At 41.5% G+C, this 23,601-nt stretch overlaps 1 protein-coding gene across 1 annotated transcript; it reads right to left on the bottom strand.

Moving 5' to 3' along the window:
- Positions 1–334: 334 nt before the first annotated feature.
- On the bottom strand, positions 335–23,601 carry LOC105933824 (protein phosphatase 1H). The gene is made up of 10 exons (XM_012873537.3): positions 22,995–23,601; positions 16,520–16,709; positions 10,896–11,267; positions 8,758–8,870; positions 8,567–8,651; positions 7,750–7,868; positions 6,476–6,539; positions 5,537–5,644; positions 3,715–3,866; positions 335–3,621 (listed from the first exon to the last, which is right to left on the bottom strand). Exons 1-10 carry the CDS (start codon positions 23,228–23,230, stop codon positions 3,474–3,476), a joined length of 1,587 nt encoding a protein of 528 aa, XP_012728991.1. The 5' UTR covers positions 23,231–23,601; the 3' UTR covers positions 335–3,473.

Genomic DNA, 23,601 nt, shown 5'->3' with positions numbered 1-23,601 from the left:
GTATCTCCAGTTGTAGTCCTGATCCTCAAATTCAGTTTTATTTGTGTTTATCTTTTAATTTTTTTTTTGGACCAAATAGGTTTATGACTGATTCCCATGAGGTATTTTGTGGGGTTGCTGGCTGCAGGAACATGTGGTATCTTGGTGGCTTTTAAAGGGGACATATAATGTAAAATACACTTCTTGTTAACCCTTAAATAAATTTTGTTGTGTACTGGGGAGTCTATAGGAGTGCAGACATTTTTATTTAATCTCTCCAGCTGCTGCATAGATATCTATATATTCTTTGTGGGTCTATTTTGTTTTTTAAATTCGTTCAGTTTTCCTATTATTATTTTTTTTGTGTGAACAGTAACGTCACAGTATTTGCTGCATAATCGCTTTAAAAAGGTCATGGACTTCTGGCTAACCATTTTCACAAATCCGTCATTTTTATTTCTCTCAAAGATTTTGTATTCCAAGCCCAAGGATGCCGAAGCTACAAGTGGAAAAGTGAAAATGTTGGTGTATTAACCCACATCATCGCCGAGCATACTGCAAAAATGGCCGAACGGGGTGGAATGGAACGCTGGCTCCAACCAAATACCCCTAATATTAGCTTTTAGCTCCTGTTTCTTGACCTCTTTTGCATTTAAAAAGACCACACAAAAACTAGTTGCTCTCAAACATACCTCAGAACAAGAGTAAAAGAGGGGTTTAGCTACAATAGCAAGAAATTCAGACCAAAGCATTGTAGTTCCACTTTATATATTGACCACAACTGAATTATTTAAATTAGAAAAGGAAGGATTAAAAAACACAATATGCCACCTTTTTAATGGACATCAGACCCTTGTATGCCCAGGGCAAAAGCTGTCTGCATTTTATGCACAAAGTCGAGCTTGTTCCCAGTGCACATTGGACTCCGCCAAGGCCCTTCACCTGTTTGTGGTGTTCATGGACACGATCTTAAAGCATAGACTTGCGCTTTTTAGGCTCTGACCTGCAGCATGCACTGGAGCGGTTCATAGCTAAGTGTAAAGCAGCCTGGATGAAAGTCAGCTTTATTTCCTGTATTTTAATCATGTAAAGCACTTTGCATTGTCTGTGTACTGAATTGTGCTATATAAATAAATTTGCCTTGCCTTAACTAAGATGTTTTTCTAATATCTGCTATGTGGCCTTTACTGTTTTGTCCCTTACGCTCTTTTAAAAGTAAGCAGTTTAAGCAATTTCTTTTTCAGCGGATGCTTTTCTCATCTTCTGGACTCATTTGTCTTTCTAAAGCCCACCAAGTAAGTGCTAAATGACGTAAGTGTGCAAAAACTGTCCATATTTGGCTTTATACAAATCCATTAGCAATTTTCTTCACATTTTTAATGTCATCCTGTAGCTTTTGCTATAAACCTCTAGAAGCTTCCAAAGCAAACAGAAATACAAGTCTTAGAAATGTCATCTTTGGACCTTCAAAAACAACACATAATATTGATAGATTACATAAACACAAATCAGTCCAAAAAGAGGAACAGCAAATTAAACCATTGCACCGTTACTCATCCCTGGCCTAAAATAAATTACTGCATATACTAAACTACATCCCTACATCGAGTTACTTTCAGCTCAGGCAACATCAATCTAAAGCATCTGAAAACACAAAACAATGTAGTAATAAACAGAAAGAAAAAGCTTTTAGATTTTATTTTTTTTGCTCAGAATGATTGTATTTTAGGTTTAATAAAACTCTCCCTGCTGCAGGGAATATTTGCCACCTCGCTTTTCGTGTCATGGCTCCCAGAGTGTAACTGCACTGAGATACAAGTCATTCGATCTAATGTTGAGTCTTTGAGGTGATTTTATATACTGCTTCCAATCTAAATTTGATGCTACAACCTTTGTTGGCTTAGATTGGCACTGGAAAAAAAAAAAAAAACGACTACAAAAAGTATATTTCTGGTAAAGGTTAAAATATATACAAGTACACACTTTTCCCCCCCTTTGCTTTGTTTGGTCCTTAGAAGTAGTTCTCCAGTCGGTCTGCAGCTTTGTCAAAGCTTTCATTCGAATGTTTTTCTACTTTTCCCTAAACTAGTAAACTCTTAATCATTCTAGTACAATAAAAAAGTTCAACATTGAGTGGTTTAATCCAACAGACCCGAAAACTGTGCACTTATATATCAAGTACTGGGACTGATAATGACTGAACAGCAGAGAAATCTTCAAAGGCTCTACTGCTCTATACCACATTAAAAAGACAAAAATAAAGTCTGGCTCTCAGGAAGGAAAAATATAAAGAAACTAGAATTGGAAATGCAGTAGATGTAATGTAAAAATTAAAATCTACACATTTTAGACCCCCTTTCTTGCAAAAGTATTCCTACGCAGATTTTATTTAAGGGCACCAGATTAAAAGGTGCAGAATATGAAAAGCTATAAGACAAGGGGCGGATGAATGTTCAGCCGTTCTCCATCCAATCAGCGACTGTCCATAGGTAGTAGAGGCTTATCCCCAAATTCTTGCACCCATATTTACAGGAAAAGGTGGTTTTACATAATCTTGATTTAGGGACGCCGAATAGAAATGCAACAAATGCTTTTAAGGGTTTGTATTTTTATTTTTATTTTTATACATACGCACTACATATGTGCATATGAAAAAAAAAACCTAAAGTGCTTGGAATACTTTTGCAAGGCTCTGTAGTTTGAGGTCGACAGAAAATGTCCTGCAACTCTGAAGCAAAAAACAAAAACAAATGCCGAAGAAAAGTGCATTATTAAAGAACATTAACTCATGTCAGTTAGTGTGCAACACAGTAAAAAGGTAAAACCCATATTATTTAAATACAATTCAACCGAGATCTAATGACTTGTACTAAACCCAGACTTTATATCAGCTCGACGGCGTAAATGTTAGAACCAACCTGCGCAGGTAACGTCCCAAATGTTGGTCCAGGAGGTTTGAGGAGGATTCTCCTCAGTGAGGTCACCTTCAACGTTCTCGCCGTCCCTTCTTTGATGTGTCCTACAAAGGTGACGCGGTTCCTCCGCAACCGAGGCTTCAAAAGCCACATTGTGGCAAAACGGAGGAAAAAAAAAGAAAAAAAGAAAAGCAGCTGACCTGTCAGCTGGGTCCAAGTTCACACAACAGAACAATAAAATTCACCAAACAGGATAGAGGAGAAAGGGACGGCAAGAGGAAAACTGTTTTCCCGTATTTCATTAGTGCATGTATAGTTGTGGCCTTTACCGCCTTTATAACCCTTTAACATGCTTTCTTTTGCTAGCTTAAATGTTTCCGACTGATGACCTCAGGCTCTAAAGAAGCACCGCTCGCAATCTCATTTCAGAGAAACGAAGCACCAACAGAGTCTGGTTTCATCCTTCACATAAAAAAAAGGGAGAATAAATAAAAAGGACAAATTCTAAGAAGTTTTCTGTGTCCAGGACTTATCCGTCGTGTTGACGTCACGGGCCGCCTACGTCCAGCAGGAAGCTGGTCAGGGCTGCCGGTTGCCGTACATTAAGGGAATGATGAAGACCGAGATGTCGTCTCCAGAGCCCAGACGCTCGTTGGTGATCCTCCAACCTCGGTCTCTCAGCACGCCTCGCGCTCGCATCACCAGGTCCTGAGCCGCCATGGTGTACCTGCGTAGTGCCACAATAATGAAGACTCTGCGCCACGAGTAGGCCGGGCGCTTAAAGCCAAAACTACGTGAGCGAAGAGGAAAAATCGCCCACCTGTGCAAGTCGTCGGGGTCGCAGTTGGACAGGAAGGTGCTGACCGCTTCGGCGACCTCCTCGTTGGTCAGGACGTCCCAGAGGCCGTCCGTTCCCATCACCAGGACGTCATCGGTCCCGTGCTCATGCTGCATCAGATTATACACCTTCACCTGCACAACAACACGTCATTGAGTAGAGTTGTTCACTGGTGCCGCGGGTTTGGTTTCCCTAACAATCCCACAAAACAAATCTATCTAAAACTTTACAATCATAATCAGTAGGTCTCGCTTCCAGTCAACGAAGGAACCTTGAATTTGTAATAAATGACCTACTGTTTCCCAGAGGCATAAATATGGAGTTCTGAAAAGAAATCCAGACTTTTCCAGGTCAATCCGTCATAGTTTCATTTTAAAATATATATTTTGAACATTCAGTTAATATCAGGAATTTGGATAGTGTTTACATATGGAACCAGCAGAAACACCAGACTGATGAGAAGGAAAGAAGAAAGGATACAAGAAGTCAGATGAAGGAAAGAAAAAGGAAGAAATTGCACACAACAAGAAACAGGAACAAAATAATTAAGGAAAAAAAGGCTATAAAAAAGAAAGGAAGGATACTAGGTAGGGAGGAAGGACAGAATTAAAGACCGAGTAAGGAAGGAAGGATACGAGACAAATGGCATAAACGAGGAAGAAAAGGGAGAAAATTAACAAGGTATGAAGAAAGAATGCAAGGGCTTAAGGAAGTACTCAAAGAAGAGCACAAAGTAGGATGGAAGAAAGGACAAGAATGGAATAAAGGAAGGGGACAAGGAAGAAAGGACTGTATTGGTGAAACTAGTAAAGAAGGATGCCACTAAAGGGCTAAAGAAGGTAAGAAGGAAAGGCAAACTGAAGAAAAACGTTCACGAAGAATAAAGGGAGGAAGGAAGAGCACATGGAGGGAAAGAAAAAGGAGTGAAGGACACAAGGATGAATAGGAGGTAAAACTGGTTCAGTGGAGCATGTTTATCTTATTTCTCATAAAAACTGCTCTTTTTATTTCTCCCCAGTTGTTATTTTACTTTTAACTTAAAAAAGTAAAATAAATAAAATAAAACCACCTGATGTGCAACAACTTCTAATTTTGGTAAAAGCCACTGCAGACACTAAGTCCAGCAGCCGTGCACATTCAAAGGGAACAGACCCTGCATCTGCAGCAAAACGTGTGTTTCCCAGTAGCTGAGTCCCCAGCGCGCCGTTTCTCTGGACGTTTCATCGACTTCACGAATTCAAAGCCGCTATTTGGCGAGCATCCTGAGACGCCACGCAAGAGGCTTTGGAGAGAGACGCTGAGTGCGGGGAAGGAAACTTGACGTGAACCCGCCGTGAACCCTTGGTGGTAATGAATTAAAGATCAAGCGAAGAGCTCCAGGGGAGAAAAAAAAAAAACAAACTCTATAAGACGATGAAAGCGCGTTGAATCCGGCGCTAGACGGTTCCGACAGGTGAATTCGAGTTCTCCAGCAGCAGAGAAGCAGCCTGGGGAGTGTGGCGCATATAGAGGATGAGATCATGTCTTATACACCGAGACATGAAAGAAACACCCGACCCTTCACAAGTTATAGAGCTGGTGACCCCAAAGTGACTGGTTATCCCACCTTTTTCACTTCAAATATCGCTCTGACTGTAGAAATGGCTGGTATACATTTTATTGTTACCATTTTCTAACATTAATAACAAATGGTCTGTTTGCTTTCCTTCCCCACTTTGAAGAGAGACTCCTCTGCATCATGCCATATTTTATTTATTTATTTATTTTTTTCAATTATCGGGTTAAAAGAAGTGTTAGATCTTACCTCGGGAATACAGGACAGGAATGGCTTGATGTAAATGTTGGAGTCGTGGACTTTGAGGTCGTGGTCACCGAGCCCCCGGGTCACGCCGATTGTCGCCAGGACCCTGGCCTGGAAAACCAGTGAATGATTTACTTTAGGTGCCCTAACCTCTGCCTGATGACAGCGAAACGTGTGGACTTCAGGCATTTGAACTTGGAAAACAAGATATAGGCGAGTCTAACATCTGGCCCTTTGATCCAAGCCTAGATAAACTGCTCTGTGACCAGCTGGCATTACTAAACCGCATCTTCCCCGGAAAGAGCAGCTTGTTTTGGGTCTGAGGCCCAAAAATAAAGTGAGAGGACGGCGCTTTCTAAGATGGGAAATTGTGATACTTTGAAATATGAATTAACTAGAAAGAAAATGGAGCAGAACTTGGGCTTTAGACTTTTGCTGGCAGCGCCTCAAAGAGGCGGCTCATCAAGATCAGCACTACAGATTCTTTCAAACCAATTAGCGTCTACATATGACAGTAATATTTATTATTTAGAGTGCCCTGAAAGTGAACTTCTAAATAGGAGATTCTTGTTGAAATATTCTTGAGTTCTTTTATCCCAGTTTGAAGCTCGACAGCCAATCAAATGTGATCATGTTGGATCAGCTTATGGCTCTTTTTACATTAACTCCAATTTGTTTTTAAACTGCAACTAGCCGCAGGGAGTTAATGTTTTACAAAAGTATTAATATCTATTTGTCACATTTTGTCACCTTCAAGCTATGTTAACTTGATTTTATGTGACAGACCAACACAAAGTATTGATTCATTTTGATATAAAATCATAATTCTACTCAGTTTTGGCAATTTATTTACATTTAGTCTTCTGACTCCCAGCTTTGCACATCTGGAGATTCCCATTTCTGTGCAAAATAGATAAAAGCAGGTCAGAATGTACGGCTTACCTTTTTGCCTTCGCCGTAAATAAGCGGAAACTTGAGATCTTCATCCTCAAGAGTCTTGTATGCCCTTTAAGATAAAGACAATACTTTTTATTAAAACATCATCGCTTGTCCCTTTTAGGCTCTCATTCATGGAGGACGGTGGAGACGTGACAAACTGAGTGATGAAACGTTAACTCTTTATTGTAAATAATGTTTATTCTTTTAGTTTTCAGGTTTTTCTTTTTAAATCCCAACTTCTGGTTTTCAACGATAACGTCCAAGTTTGAAAGGTGGAAGTCCAGTTTCCACATCAGATCATCCAACCATCTATTTTCTGCACTCAGTGTCCCAGAAGCAGGGAAGTGATGACCACCGGATCCACTGTGCACCTTCTCAGCAGATCCTTAAACTCGCCCTTTTGACAGGCGTTCTTTGACTTAACAACAATCACACAATGGTAGACTGCAAAAAAAAAGTCCGTCTAAGGGTTCAAAAACGAACCACCGCCGGCCTCCAGCTGACAGCGGATCACCGGCTTCCTGTGACTGACTGGCAAGAGGGAACAGAAATCTCAGAAAGACATCGACAAACTGAACAAAAAAAAAAAATGTCTGCACAAATTCAAAGAGCAAATCTGAAAATAAACTAAATGCTTTGATGTCAATGTTTTTCAACGGACCAGATCGGATCTGGCATCAGAAGTCGGTGGGAAACATCAACGACTTCAAACGGCTTCGTATCTACCCAGAGTTCACTCTTTCTGTCAGGCTGTGCTTCTGTCTGGCTGTTTGTCTTTCTTAGAAGCAAGCTGTGAACTTCTCCTGACCCCAGAGCTGCACATTCTGCCAGCCTCTCTTTTTTTTTTTTTTTTTTTGGAGCCCTTAAGCAGGAAAGACTGTAACACCAGCATCAACCACGCTCCCAGCCTCGTCTATAGAATAATCCTGAGCATAACGCCGGTCTTTACAATAACACTTCATTTCCTGGGGGGGGGGGTTTGTATATGCCTGAGTCTGTGCCAGTGACAGCAGAAGGGATTACAGCACAGCTACCTCTACCGCAGGAAGCTGCTTTGTCTGTCCTCACAACACTGAATATAGCGGACGATAACGCTCTCTGAATACCAGCTGGTCTCTGCTGCATGGACTATATAGAACAGCATAAGCATTTTTTTTTTTTAAAGAACCCAGCGAGCTTATTCCACGGGGGATGATGCAAACCTTAGTCCTAACACAGAAATACTTGCAATTATAAAATACTTGCACCATAAGGATGTTTTTAGATCTAAACCTTACCATCCATTCATGGTGAAGTCTCTGTAGAGCATCTTCTTGCCCACCTCCTTCCTCTGAACTCTGCGGGGGAATTCCAGGTGCGTGAACTCGTTCCCCAATAGCTGCGGCTGCATGTAACCCTGCGGGACAGACGGCGGCCCTTCCAGTCAGTCGGGCAGCAGCAGGCACTGGCCTCCTAACGTCTTGGTGTTCGTGCCCATAGCCCATGTGGTGCTGGTTTAAGAGGTGTTCACACCCCTTCAACCTCCCAAGTATTTTGGGAGTAGTACATAATTGACAAATAATACTGTGAACAGGCGTCTACTTCTGCTTAGCCCTTCCCATACCCCTACATAAAATCCCGCGCCTTCAGATGACACCTAATCGAAGATAACGGAACAAATGTACTTTTATTCCCAAATTTGCATGCAAACAAATATGTACTGTACTGTAAAACATGAATAATGGATGTACAAATTACACAGTTGTATGCATAACATGCCCAAAACTAATTGCGTGTTTAAATTAGATAAAAGGTTATTTGAAACTACAAAACTGTGCAAGAAAATAATCAAAGTGAGACACGGTGGTTGCAGGATCATGTTGTGGGGAGGATTTTCTTCCCAAGCGAGGATAAACACTTTTTCCTACTAATTATCCACTGCTTTGTGTTTGCCTATGCCGCATAATCCTAGCGGGATGCATTCAAGTTTGCGATTGTAATGTGACAAACTGGAAGGCGTCAAGGGGTGTGACTACTTTCCCAGGGCACTGAATTGATCACATATTTCCAAATATTCTACGTGTTTTGAAGTGGAATAGAGCAAAACTGTCCAACCAGGAACTGCAGCCGCTGTCGTTCCGACTCTGGCGTGAACTCCGTCGACACGGAAATGATCTCGTTGCCTCTAACGATGATGGCCCTGCGGAACAAGGGCACGGAGGTGAGGTGACGAGAGCGGAGAAACGGAGGAAGAACACGCGTCGCTCTGATATGTCGCTATCAAAGCTAGATCCTGACAAACATACCGGCTGTCCCCTGCATTCCCAACATAGAGCTTCCCCAGCAGGTAGACCACAGTGAGAGCCGTGCAGCCGCCGCTGATGTTGTACACCTGTTTCTCCCTCTCGATCTGGGCGTCCTGAGAAAAGGGAGGACAGCAGAAGGTTATTATCATCAACGTGCCCATAAATGACGTTTTAGATGCAGCTTACTGGTGGATTGTTTTTTTTTTTTTTTTTTTTTTAGAACAGGCTCCAGGGCACCACATGTGGTCTTTGGGGGCACCATGTTGATAACCCCGGATCTACGGTAACCAAACGTCTTCCTGTGCCTCAACTTGTCCACTTTTGACATATTGTCAGAGGCATAAGGGGGAGATCCCCAGACTAATGAACATGTCTGGTTTTCTTCGTTTTTAAAGGCATGTATTAAATTGACCGGTGCGGTTCGCGGCATACGGCAGCCTGTCTTACGTCTGACGTCATCCCTGACCTGATGTCCTGTGGGCGGATCTTGTCCGTTCACAGACGGAACGGCGGGGCAGCAGCACCTGGTAGCACAGCTACGCTGTTTACAAGATGCCAAAGCACAATTGTAGCTTTAATGACGAAGCGTGAAAACAATTCCCCTCTTACCGCCCTGGTCGGGCCAGATGGCTGGCGGAGCGCACCGTGGCAAAGATGGCATATGGGTTTCTGGGCATGACAGATCTTGTAGGTCACACGGGCAGAGAAAAATATAAAGAGGCTGTGTGAGTTGACTGAGTTTGTTGTTACACCAGGGAAAAGACTAAGGGTGCACCAGAGGTAGATCACATAATTTGAGATTTCAAATTTTTATTTGTCCACTTTGGCTCAAAATGTGAGCCATTATCGCTATTACAACTTATTTTTAAAGTCGTTATTTCTATCATTATTATATTCCAGAGGTTAAAGTAGTATTTGTGCTTGTTGACTATCTGAAGTTTATTTAGCTATTCTTTCCAAGCACAGAGAGGACATATTTTAAATATGATTAAATAACCAGAGTATCATTAAAGTGTTTCATGACTGGATCAAGTGTCCTCTTTGCAGATCAGACTCAGGTCACTCCAATTAAATGGGGTGGAAGTTTATCTTTCAAGAAGCTGCGTAGGGATTTTATTGTCTATCTGGCTCTAGCGAGGCACAACCTGCACAGTCTTCTACCGCCCTCTAGTGGGGACACCGCAGAAATGCACCATCACCTCTTCATTTGAAAATAACCAAACACTAAGGCAATTAATTCATTGCAAGGAAAGGCTGTTGTTTTAATAAATAACACACACGAATTTGATGAGAATGCCTAATTAAAAATTAAATTCTGCTAGGAAAATTTGGAAATAACCAGAAGCTACAAACCAGCTCTCTGAAAATCACATTTTCGTTTCTCTCAGTAAGCTGTAAACGGGTGCAGACAGCAGGCAGGTTAATAACAACAAAAAATATCGGGTAAAAACTGATGCATGTCTAAAACATGGTGAAAATCTGTTTTCCATGAAAGGAAGGATGAGGGCTACCAACACCGTTCCAGTAAGGGAACATCCTGATCCAATACATCTGTGGGCTGCTTCTTAACCAAGGGTTAAGGTTTTTCCACAATTCTGCAACTGACCTCTGATGCTTTGTGCATCACAAGCCAAAACTGATAATAAAATGGTTTAAAGGTCGTGGCAAACTTTAGACTCATCACCGGGAAACTCCCGGATTGGAACTTCTTAAAAAAGCCTACTATCAATAAGAGGGAGACATTTACGAGAAACATAACATACTGACCAACCCAGAGGACTAAGAAAACAGGGAGGGTTCACCGTAATTCAGGACTTGGCCCAGAAGTTGATGGAGAGCAAGTAAAAGTGAATCAAAGGAGTTAAGAAGAAGACGGGTCAAAACCGTAAATATGGATTCCTCTGAATGAACTAGATTTCTTTGCGAAAACAGGCATTTAAAATGTTTTTCACTTGTTCTTCAAGTACAAAAATATAGAACACTGACGGTCAAATTATGTTTAGGAAAATAACTGATATAGTAGACTTTGATTTCTTTAATTGCGATGATGAAACAACATTTGCAGAGCAAAAACCCAAACCCTTTAACAACATCTTCCTTATCTTAAGTTACAGCATCACTCGTGCCCCATCACTCACCATCTCCTTGAAGGCGTTCTCTATGGCTCCGATCACCAGGCTCTCGTGCTGGATCTTCTTCTCCATGTAGAGGCGCGGCGGAGGCGGGGTGCTGCACGGTGAGCTCGGCGCGCCGGCGGCCCCCCGCAGCGAGGCCGCCCGGGTCAGGGCCCGGTGGGGTCCGGAGGGGTTTCCCTGCAGGTAGGGGCTGCTGTCGGGCTCCTCCCCCAGCACGGTCGGGGGCAGCGAGTGGAAGTTGCGCAGGATCTCTATGACGGCTTGAAGCTGGCAGGCGATGTGGTGCTGCAGCAGGCGGGAGGCGACCACCGCCGCGCCTGAGCCGGCGTGACCGTCGAACAGCGCCCAGTAGTGGAAGACCAGGCCTTCAGTCTCCTGCGGGTGGAAACAGATGATATAAAGCTTTCCAATGTTTTCATATCATTCGTGGAAGAGAAAGCTTTTGTGTAAAGTAAGTCACAAGAAGCCCAGTCAAAGTTTGCCACGAGTCCTGTAGGGGCTAAACTGTGAAAGGAGATTCTATGCCCAGATGAGCCCAAAGGCTAACAGTCTGGCCTATACGTAGAAGTTTATGTGAGGCTGTGAACCAACAACCTAGACCCATCATCTCCAAAGTGAAATATGGAGGAGAAATGCTGAACGTCTTGAGACTGGGGCGGAGGTTTGCCTTCCATCAGGTCAACGATCCTAAACGTACAGCTAGAGATGCAATAGACTGGTTTAGATGAGTGCAGGACCACGTGTGAGAAAGGCCTAGTCAAAGTCCAGACTCAAATGCAATTAAGAATCTGCAGCAATTAAGAATCGGCAGTAATACGTCAGCCGATGTTCACAGTTGTTTCGGCGAGTTTCAGGGGTAAAGTTGGTTAAATACAATTTTAGCTGCTGTTTATTTATTTATTTATTTATTTTCACAGATCAAAATAGAAACTCAGAATACATCAATAAAATAAAAAAAAATATGAAATGTGATGGAGTGTGACAGAAACCGCATAGGGCTTATACCAAAGGTCACAACCCTAAAACAACAAAACATCAGGCAGCTCACGTTATGAAAGTGCTTTCATTCAAGAGAGAAAACAGAAAAGACATGTACAGTAACATTATTTTTACATTTTAGCTTTCAGATTTCAGGGAGTCAATATTTGTAAAATCATACATCACTGTCTTTTTTGGATAACAGTATTTTTTTCAAAGACTTTCTACCATTTATTTCTGAAGATTGCAAATATTTTCCATATTCATTCCATAGTTTTGCAATACGATGCCGAAAAGAAAATTGCACTTGAGTTTTAATACTTTATGGTAAATGAAAAGACAAAACTTGTCTAGTATTATAAGAATGCACTTGGCAGTTCTTAACAAAATAATTCTTGAAACTATCAGGAGACTGTACTTTTTTTATCATAAAAACAAAGGTACATGTTTGATAAATATTAATTTCATAAATATTCAAGAGCTGTAATTTGGAGAAAAGAGGAGCACTAGCTGCATCAACTTTAGAAAATGTTGCTAAGCGAACAAAAGCTTTTTGTAAAAGTAGTATTTTTTTTAAGATAACTAGGAAATGTACTTGCCCAAACAATATTACAGTATGACAGGTATGGATAGATTAATGCATAATATAAAGTTAACATCACTTTATTGTGAACTAAATTTCTAATTCTTCTCAAAATACCTAGAGATTTAGTGATTTTTTTTTTTTCACTCTGGCATTTGGCTTTGACACCTAGATGTCCCGAAGTGTTGTTAATTAGTTTCTGAAAACAGGTTATACTCATTTATTACAATCCTGATTTCAAGCCAAATACAGACTTCCTTAATGTTTTTACAATTGAGGGTAGACTGGTTTTGTCATCTGCGGGTGAATCTGCAGCCCACTGTGTGAAAGCCCGCTGTATACATATATTTATCGTATTTTATTCAGTGAGATCAAAGCAGGACCTTCTCCTGGAGTTGGCCACGGTTGCAGGGAATTTTTCCTTGACATTTAGGCGGCAGTCATGCCGATTCAAGATGGTGGCATCCAACATAGGTTCCATGTACGTGCCTTTAATCGTTTTAACTTTGCGTCGCTTCATGACTTGATTTCTTGTCAAATACGAAATACAGTTTTATTTCCTTCGAAAACAGAAACTGATCCCTGTTGACGAGATGTGACACCTCAGCAAGTACGCAACGCCCAAAGGGGACATCTAAAAAGATATTTTCAAGTTGTGAATTGGAAAGGATTCTGAATAAATAAGATGTTTTCTGCTTTTATTTAAAGTTTCAAGTGTTTAATTCAACAATGGCCCAGCTCATTTGTCATTATTCAGTCACCCGCTTGAAATCAAAGTGTCGTTTACCTCCACATTTTCTGATGTGTCGTCTCTAGTAGGCTGCTATAGGTGTCAAAGGTAGGATACTGAAGATCACATTGGGGACTTATTGAATTTACAGATTCCAGTATTTTTGGTGTTTGTAGGATAGTTTCTTCCCTGGACCGTGGGGCTTGTGGTCTACTAACAGCCGGCTGAACTTGTTGCGTAAGTGAGCCGTCTCACAGAGGAGACCCGTCATGAGTCACGCTTTCCAGCACGGCGTGGGAGCCGCAGAGGTCATACCTCCCAGTAGGAGCTGTTATCATGTCTGCTCGGTATCGTCAGGCCTCCACAGCACAGAATCATGTTTTTGTTCCTATCTGTGAATTCACCGGAGGAAGCGAGGAGTAACACTTTTATCTGTGTTTGGATAGAGCCACGATAACCACAACTTCTGTTATTCCTATTCCAAAGCATGCTGTGGCACCCAGGCTAATTTCTCTGACTAATTTCTGTTGACTGGATGGCAGTTTGTGGAGATGTCTGGAAAATGTCTAAAACAGCTCAGATAGTTACTGGTATTCAACTCCTTTTAGACTGGAAATGCACCTCAGTCATCAGACAACTAAACATTTCCTCATCACGTCTGAAATACCCACCTAGAGCTAAACGTCTTGATGCTGCCATTGTATGTTTACCCCGTTCCCTTCGTTTAAGCTACCACTATCTGATTAGCTGGCTTTCCGCCTTTGCAGTGCTTCCAACTGTTAAATCTGCAAATCAGCATAACCTGTGACTGTATAAATGACACAATGTTGCACTTATCTCATTATTTTTCAATGATTGCTATTAGAGTCCTTGACTAATCTCAAGTCCTGTAAGCAGTTGTCACTCAGCTAATCTTTAAGCACAACCTATCTTCATGTCATATTACCAGCTCTATGCCTTCAGACACTTTTTATTGAGCTTTTCTTTAGAACAAAATTATACCACATTATACCACTAAGCACCACACAGACCACTCTTTGAAAATAAACCCACAGACATCCGTGCGTTATGTAACAGCCAACTGGTAAAGGAAGACCAAACACCTTGATGAAGTTTATCTAATAGTCCATAAGACACTTTCTCATAAGAGGCCAATTTATCCATTGTCAATAACCACTCCTCATAAGGAGGAGGGCGTTTTTTCTGTCGGTGTAATTAAAATCCGTTCAGCTGTGGCAAATGACAAAATAATTAATCTCTTTTCATGGGAGGGAAAGTGAGAGTCTAGAAGTTCTGTGGCTGAGCAAAGTACAGACAGTTTGGGTGAAGCTGTTCAAGATACTAAAGGTAATCTCATAAATGTTCTTCCACCTGTCCTGAAGTGCTGGGCAGCTCCATATACTATGTAGAATTGAGGAACCTTGACCATTACAACTTCAGCAAGTGTCCATAGTTAATAAATTCCATTTCTGTAGTTGTTGAGGAGTTTAATGCCATCTGTGTACTATCTTTAATAGAATAAACCTGCTACCTGTATCTTTATATGTGGTATTAATATTAGAAAGTCATAATTCCCATTCATCTGAAAATATGTCCTCTGCTAGATCCTCAGTCCAGTATCTTTTAGCCTTGGAAAGAAGGTCAGACATTTGTTCTTGCAGCAAATGATAGATGTTAGAGGCAATATCTTTGCCCAAGAATGATTTAATCAAAAGTGCTTCTACAGGACTACCTTCATACACAACATTTTCTGGTGAAAAGGGAGCAGGTTGTGTTTGTACTGTTCATTTGTACAACAACGGCAAACGTTTTCTCTGACAATGGCACAGTTTGTAAACGGGTTCCAGAGTGCAGTAGTTCGAAAATGGGTCGTTTTGGAAAAAAGTGCACTGTGACAGAGATCGGTAGACATGAATGCACGGGCACATTACAGCTGCCTACAATGTTAAAAACCACAGAAGAAGAATAAAAAAAGCCAGTTAGCGGAGTGCTCTTTTGGCTCCTGACTCTTCTGAATATAACCATGGCTATAATTCAAAGTCATCCTAAGCCACAGTTGAAACTCGTTGTCTGTTCATAGGAAGATTTTATCCACTGCCATCTCTAACACAGCACCACTAGAGGCGCGGCATGGCATTACACCGTTTTCCAGTTTCTACTGTTGCTAGATAAACCAAGATTGTAAATAGAACTCTACATTTACATGGCCAAAATAATCGCAATAAAGAGCCGATCGGAATAAAAATGCATCATGTAAACAAGCCAATCGGAATATGATCATCGGATTAAGCTCAGTCGAAATGAAAATGTATTCCGAATGAGAGGAGTCGTTTCTGCCGATTGATAAACTGTCGGGTCTCCTGATACAACCTTTCTTTTCTAAAAAATAAAAGGCTCAAAATTGTTGCTTACTCAATAATGTTTCAGCTGTAATTAGAGCATCATGCAAGTCCAGGCTGGAAGACAAACAAACTCATATAGTACTGCTTTGTTTGCTATTTTTTGTTGTTTAGGAAAGACGGAAGTACTTCTTCTTCTGTGATAACTGCCCATTTCAGGGCGGTTCTATTCTGAATAAAGCCATACACGCACATTATGATCGGATGAATTGATTGTGTGCCCATAGAAATGGTACAATCTGATTATTTAATTCAAATAGATTTTAATATGATTGTGAAATTTTGTGCATGTAAACATAGCTATTGTCATGTAAAGGTGTTACCTAAAACAATGGATTGTTGTCATGTAAACAGGGCCTGAGTCGTGTACTGAGTTACATAGATGTTTAAGAACTAATAACATTTTAGGAGGTCTGTCGTCAGAATATTGTAGCAGCTTTCTAATCCAAGTTAGCAACTTGCAGAAACCCCGACTGGGACAAAATACTGATCCTCATCATAAATGTTCATGATGAGTGGGCTACATGATCACATTAAGAAAGGTCGACCACGTCACACTGATGAAACTGGTGTAATTTCACTGTCCTTTTAAGCTACTGAGTTTTCAAGAATTTAAATGGTAGTGATTTTTTCACTTTACTGAAGCATCAGATTGGGACTGAGACTGTAATGCATGACATCATCTCAGAGACAAAAGGAATGCGTGTGGTCCTGATTGTCATTTGGCAGCACAGGCATTCTGCTGACAGATTTGTTTGTGTTCACATTAAAAGGGTGTATCATGCATCACTTGACCCTTCTTCAACTCGCAGGACATAAGTAGCCTATGAAATCATGTTAAGTGCTTATAAGAACAAGGGAAACAGAGTGGTGCTTCTATATGAGCATTTTAATATTTCATATTTCAGCAAATGTTTCTTTGTTTCTATGTCCTTACCTCGCCCACCATATTGTGTTCCGGCCGGAGCCCCAGGGCCTCACCATTGGGCAGCGAGTTGCGTCTCTTGGACGTCGGGGTCTTGCTGGGAGTGGAGGGGGGACAGTAGCTCATCGGTCTCCTTCTAGCCACAACCACCTCACAGCAGGCCTGGTCCTCGTTCAGCGCACTCTTGCCAGCATTGATCACCCTAAAAGAAGGGCACAGTGTAGAGGGTTTAGGTGACATTTAACCGCAGGCTTAGCCACAGTTCGTCTGTTCCGGTTTGAAACATATTTTTATCATCAATTCTATTGACAAAGACCACAGATGGCCGTTTGTGGATCACTGCAAGGTCACGGCAATGACTCAGATTCACAACCTGTGTATTTATTGGAAGCAGCTGACTCTGCCTTTTCATGTTTGCTATCAAGATCAAACTCTGTTAAATTGTGCTATGTTTCTGTTGTGAATGTCTCCCATACCACCTTTGATTAAGTGACATGGATGCCCATTGTTTTTCACATACAGCACTTTCAATTCACATGCTTAAAGTTTTTTTGTCTAAGCTACATTTTTCAAAATTCAGTTCAAAATTATATAGACTTTTTTAGTTTACTCATTTCATGCTCATTTAAGAAATGCTTTATGTGAGGAAAAGAAGTACATTTTGGGCAGCTGACTGTCTCCAAGTAGTTTAATAATGATTTGCTTAATTAGAAAAAAAGAATCAAAGTGCCCTCATGTTGGAGTCCCTTCAGGCACTTGACACGCCAAGGTGACTCTTCTTCAGTACAGACAGAACGTCTGCATAGTGTAACATGACATAAGGCAATGCTATCAGTTAACTGCTAGTGCACTGAGTGGTAGTGGAGCATATTTGTTGTCTCTAGGTCTGCACTCCTAGAAATAAGATATTGTGTTTGAATCTGCATGGAGTTTGCATGTGATGGACTGGTAACCCATCCAAGGTGTATCCAAATTATTGCCAAGTGACTGCTGGAGATAGGTACCAAACCTACTCTGACCCTGCATGAATAGGTGGGCGTGTTGGATAAAATGTGTCTGTTTATGTGTCGTAAGGCATGGAATGAAGTGATATGACCACAATAACAGCTTGTGGCTGTTTTAACTCCCAAGGAACATATTTCTTTTGGCTCTTTATAACTCCCATGTGATAATATACAGCTTCCTGCTGCTATTACAACAGGAAAAGAGGCAATAGGCTGTAGGACAGGACAGGAAAACATTCAGTTGAAAGGTGCAAAAAGCACAAAGACCTTTTGAGTGTTTCATTGCAAAGCATTCCTACAATTTAAGCCACAGATTCAAGTTAGACACTAAAACTGCTTAAATTAGTTTTACCAACCCTCTCAATGTCATTAGACTTGTTGAAAAATCTGCAGGTTAATTAGGCTCAAGAAAATAGTGAAAGAAGGGAGACCAGTGTGTCTGACAGACATATCCGGAGGGTGTTGTTGAGTGTGATTGTGTGAGATCAGATCTATTTATAGACATAAACTGTGGGTTGTTTTCAGCTTGGCAGCGTCCATGTCTGTTCCTCAACCCCAAAGATCTGTCAGCTTCAGATGGAAACAGATGATATGAGGCGGTGGGCAGGAAAATCCACATGGCCTGATCAATTTAATCCTGAGCAGGGCTGTAGCTATCAATTATTTTAGTAATCGATCCATCGATTATTTTTTCAATTAATCTAAAAAGACAAATTCTTCATAAATAACATACCTCAAGCCAGTGACTTGAACTAAAAACACAATTGTTTTTTGTACATTTTAAATGCATTGTAAGTGGAAGAAACATAAAGAAACTAAATTTAATGCTGACAAAAATGTCCACCCAAGAATTTTAATTAATGCTCTGATTGTAGATATAGTCAGCCAGGCTTGTGGGTTTTCTGTTTTTTATTCCTGTTACCCAAATTATGAACATCAGCACAGATCTGATGTACTTAAATGGCATGTTCTTACTCATATATATAAGTGATGGTTCACCTGACAAAAATAAATTACAATTATTAACCTTCCTCCATGATTATCTCTGTCTCCAGATCGAAATCCTATAGAAAACATGAGGACTGAGCTGGAATTTTATCACCATTAGGGTTTGAGGAAGATCAGAACATAGCTGCTCTATTATCTTTAACAATTACACTTAACACAGCAGTGAGATCTTTTTTTTGGGGTTTTGTTGACCTTTTGATTATGGTAATGTTTAAATAAAATAAAGTTATCTGCAAGGGTACTAAACCAGAACACCTTTTAAATAACTTCAGACTTAAATATCCCATGTGCAGTTTAACCGTAAAAAGCTGGTTCTCTTTGTTTGGTCTAAAACTGGAACAAAGTATAAAAGCCATTATGTCTGAGGGGCTTTTCCACAATGACTCAGCTTTGCTTCCAAAACAGTGGAAAAGGCCTTCTGAATGATTCCATATTATTATCTAGTGTAAACAAAACAGAAAAGTGATGATGTGTTTGGTGGGAAGAGAAGGCGGATAATATGTGGGGTAAAGATGAAAAAAAAAAAACAATAAGAGAAGAAGAAGTCACATTTTGAACCTCTAATCATCAAACACAGAAATCCTTCCCATATATGGTAATGGTTTAATAACTCAGCTGTCTGCCGTTGAAGCTGCAGCTGGCGCTATTGTCTGCATGCGATTGGAAGTGCTCCCACAACTGATTTGTTCATGTTTCACCATTTGCAGGAAGTATTACTTAATTTTCCTGTCAATTAAAGTTTAGTTTCACTCAAAAACAATTAGCTTTCCTCCCATTGGGTAAATCTGATTTCCTCCTCTATAACGAGGCATGCCATGCCCATTCAGTACCACCATTAGCCGTAAAGGTTATTTTAGATACAGTAACAGTCAAAAATGTGGACAACATTTAAAAGAACTGCCAAACATGCTCGGATCCGACCATCCAAGCATATTCAACCTGAAAGCAGACTGCAAAATGCTAAATTCACAGTATTAATAAAAGGGATGATAATTGCCCATCCCTGAATCCTTTGCTTAACAAAGAGCTGAATATTTATTTGGGTGTCGTAATTTTTTTTCTTTTGGTTTCTATGTTTGATAGTGTATAAAGAAATTGGTTTTATTTGTGGGCATAGTGGAAAAACGAATAAATTGACAGTTTCTAGAAAAGCAATGGAAGAGTTGCGCCCTGTTTCTGTAGCTGAAGCAGCAACCGCCCCGCATCTCGTTAATGCTGCTTCTGCAACCCGAGACAACTTATCTCCCACTTCGTCTAACCTCATTTGCACCGCAGTGCTTTCTTATCTGCGGAACAGCTGAAGCCAGCATACTGTGCCAAGACCACTCCTTTGCACTCTCCCTTTCTGGGTTGTGGAGGAGAAAACCTGCAAGTGCCAAGCAAACACAGCCCGTGGAGCCAGGTGGTGAAAAACCCCGACCTACACAATGTGATAGCATTACAAAGCGTGGCTACAGTTCCTCAGTAAGAATAACCTAAGCAATTTACAATACAGATGAGACGCTGACTCCAAATTTCCTGTATTTTATCATCAGCTGCAAAGTTATTAAACTCCAATGTGCCCAAGAGGCAAAACAGTTGCTGTAATGAGAAGAAAAGGGGGCTTTAATTACAGATAAATGCTGATCTGGGCTGAACTCATTACCTACAACAATCCGCTCGAGACCCGTCATCACTTTTCTGAGGATCACTCTGGGCTCTGACTGTGTTAAATTAGAGAAAAGTCAGACAGAGGCTCTATATGTTAGCACTGACCAACTTAAATACTGTCCCAATGTTCACAAACAGGTTAAGTGTGACGCTACAGAAACATGTTCCACCCTAAAGTTCACTACAATGATCATCCGCCTAATTTTCTACCACACGGTAATGGGTAATAAATAGATCCCTAACAATGTCAAATTTTTTGAAGCAATGCTTTAAAAAAATAAATAGCCATTATTTAAACTGTTACTTTTCTAACTTCCTGCGGCAGGTAGCTGGGCCACAGGGCTTAATGCTGGCTGTGCTGTAAACAGCGGCGACCAGCGGAGATTCAGTTTGCGATGTTATTTTTATAACCGTGTCCCTCCATGATGGTTTTGGAACTGACAAGTGAGTGCTTTAGAATCTGTGCTTTTAAAGGGTAGAACGTTCTGGTACCGATGCAGAGTTAATGCTGGAACACACGTTAGGACCACATTGTTTCTTTTCCAATGGAACCTGTGTATCTGCTAGCATGCTTGGTTGAACTCTGTCTCTAAAAACACAATAATAGGCTCTTGGGTTATCATTAAGTGACACTGGAAAAAGAAAAACATTATTTTTTCCCCCTGTCTTTTATGCCAAAGAGAGCCCAACAAATTTTAATTTCACAAGTGGAGCATTACTGCTTTCATCACAGTGCTCTGCTTGATTTATATATGCAAAAAGCTTCATAAGATTTTATTCTGTTGGACTATTTAATGCCCGATGGACACAAAGAGGGAAGGTAGAAGAAAAAAAAGAAGAGCAAAAGATGAGACAACTTCCTAAAGGGGAGGAAACGTGAAAAAATACAGGAGAGGAAAAGGAGACGGCAAGATATTCAAATCTTAATTCCAGAGAGTGCAAAGTTTGGGCCAACTTGATATAAACATGGATATTTATGTAAAACTGAACATTTCTGCTTTATTTCTATCTTAGCCATAAACAGGTGGAAAGAAACTTCCAAACAGGGATATTTTTCACAAACTTCCTATGTGATGGATCCATGTGGGCTCTTTATTTGGATGCAGATCCTTTCCTGTTACATCATGTTGAAGCCACAAACCTGCTGATGAGATTCTGTGACAGACCGACAAAGAGAGGCACTGTTGTAAATTGGAAGGAAAACGGCGCATGGTTTTGAATGTTCTTCCAAATACAAACCCCAAATCATTTGTTGCACAAACTGAATTTTGTCCTGCCGAGAAATTCTCCCAACTGAGCTGGGGATGTTTACAGCTCCTCCAGAGTCACCATGGGCCTCATGGTTGCATCTCTGATTAATGACAGACTTTCTTCCGGGGTTACACTAGATGTAGCTGCAAGTATCAGCCCATTAACTCTGACTAAGTTCCCTGCCCCTGTTAAAACTTACATCACAATGTGAAGGCGACGCTGCCCCACTATGATCCGTGAAGTTACACTTTGGCCTCATCTGACCACGGTACCTTCTGTCACGCTTGAATTGTCATGGCTTGTGAAAAATATGATTAAAACCCCCTTTCGTTCTCATTACATCAACTATTTTACCTCTTGGGCACATTAGATTGTAATTACTTGGTGGCTGATGATAAAATGCTGGAAACTTGGAGTCAGCATCTCATCTGTATTATAAAAAGTTTGGTTATTCTTACTGAGGAACTGTAGCTGTATTTATTTCTACAGTTTTTGTTTTATTTTGTACTTCAAATTCACACATTATTATTGTTTTTTGTCTTGTTATATTTGTTTATAGTCATATTTTCATTTTATTTATTTCTACACTTTTTATTATTTGTATTCTATACTTGTAACTTGCACAGTATTAATGTTTGTTTATGTCTTGATGTGTTTGAGCATCGTAATATTTCAGTGTCTTGATGCTTGTGGCGGGGCCACTGGTGGGGTTATTCGCCCAGGGCGCCTAACAGGCTAGGACCGCCCCTGGCTGTCGTGGTGACAGATTCTCCCACCTGAAGTCTTGATGTCTGCAGCTCCTCAAGGGTTACCACAAGCCTCCAGGCTGCGTCTGTTATCAATGCTCTCCTTGCCTGGCCTATCAGTATAGATTGAGGGCAGTGACTACGGTAAGCTGGCACTTGTGCTCTATTCTTTACATTTTTTGGATAATTGGTTAAACAGTTTATAGGGTCTCAGAGTAAAGGGAGGGGGGGGGGGCAATTATACACGCCCCACCTAATTGATGTTTAATTTGTGCAAAAAAAAAGTATTATTTTTCTTCCACTTCTAGAGTATGCCTTACTTTGTGTTTATCTAAAAAAAAAAAAAAAATCCTAAAAAGATGCGCTGAAGCGTGTAGCTGAAGCATGACAACAAGTGTAAAAGGTTCCAGGGGCATGCATTCGTTTTCAGATAAACAGATGCTGGTAGAAATTTAAGTTTAAAGCATTAAAAAAAAATCAGTGCAGGTCAGAATTTAAGTTTGGGATTGACTGGCTTTAAGACAGCTCTGCTGGTGACTAATTCTTCATTCTGCCTGCAAGGAGAAAATGCATCATCCTCTTACAAGTGAAAACCAGCTGGAGTGATCGTTTGGGTGCCTTCAGTGAACGGCTGCAGGTGTCGCACGGTGCAGGAGGGAGGATGGATGGATGGATGGATGGATGCGGGTCACAACAGGTGCAGCCTGACCCCAGGCTTCCTGCAGCTTTGTGTCAACGTGGGCCTCAGACGCCCAGCGCACGGCTTATATCGAGCACGATCCACACAAAGAACCCGGGAGCTGCTTTGAGGTCAGCTGCACTACTTACTCAGCGTATCCGGTGGCCCACGGTAATCTCCTGGTTTCCTTCAGGATGAGGATGGGCCGCGCTATGTGGTCCGCGGAGCACTCGATCTCATCCGCGGACAGTCCCAGGAACTCCGGTCTCATATAAGGGAATTTCAGCGGCAAATCCGAAGACGAACCCCCGCCCCCGCCCGAGCCCCCGCCGGTCATAATCCCTCCCATGAACCCGGCCACGGCCGACTTGACCCGGGTGAGCATGTTGGTGTTGTTGCCGCCGCCGCCGCCGCGCCGCGGTGCTGCGTCCGTCGGCCGGTGCGTGGCGCCGCGGCTGCCTTTCCCCGGATTCCCCCCCAGCTCGTCCGCGCTGGCGCTGCTGCTCGACGGCAGGGCTCCACGGGAAGCGGCTGCTGCTGGGGATGAGGAGGAGGAGGAGGAGATGGAGGAAGCTCCCCGGTTAGTTAAGGTGTCATTGAGTCAGAGCAGAAAACGACGGGCCGCCGCCGGGCAGAGAAATAACAACAACAAAAGCGATGCAGCTGGTACACCTCCATTAGGAGTCATTGATAACAGAGTGAACGCGGAAATACAGTGAAGATTAAAGGGTCACGTGACGCCACCATGGACGCGCG

This window comes from Fundulus heteroclitus, chromosome 17, assembly GCF_011125445.2.
Source record: "Fundulus heteroclitus isolate FHET01 chromosome 17, MU-UCD_Fhet_4.1, whole genome shotgun sequence".
Lineage (NCBI taxonomy): Eukaryota > Metazoa > Chordata > Actinopteri > Cyprinodontiformes > Fundulidae > Fundulus > Fundulus heteroclitus.
Note: the sequence above shows the minus strand (reverse complement) of the source record. Positions and strands in the feature narration are given on the sequence as shown.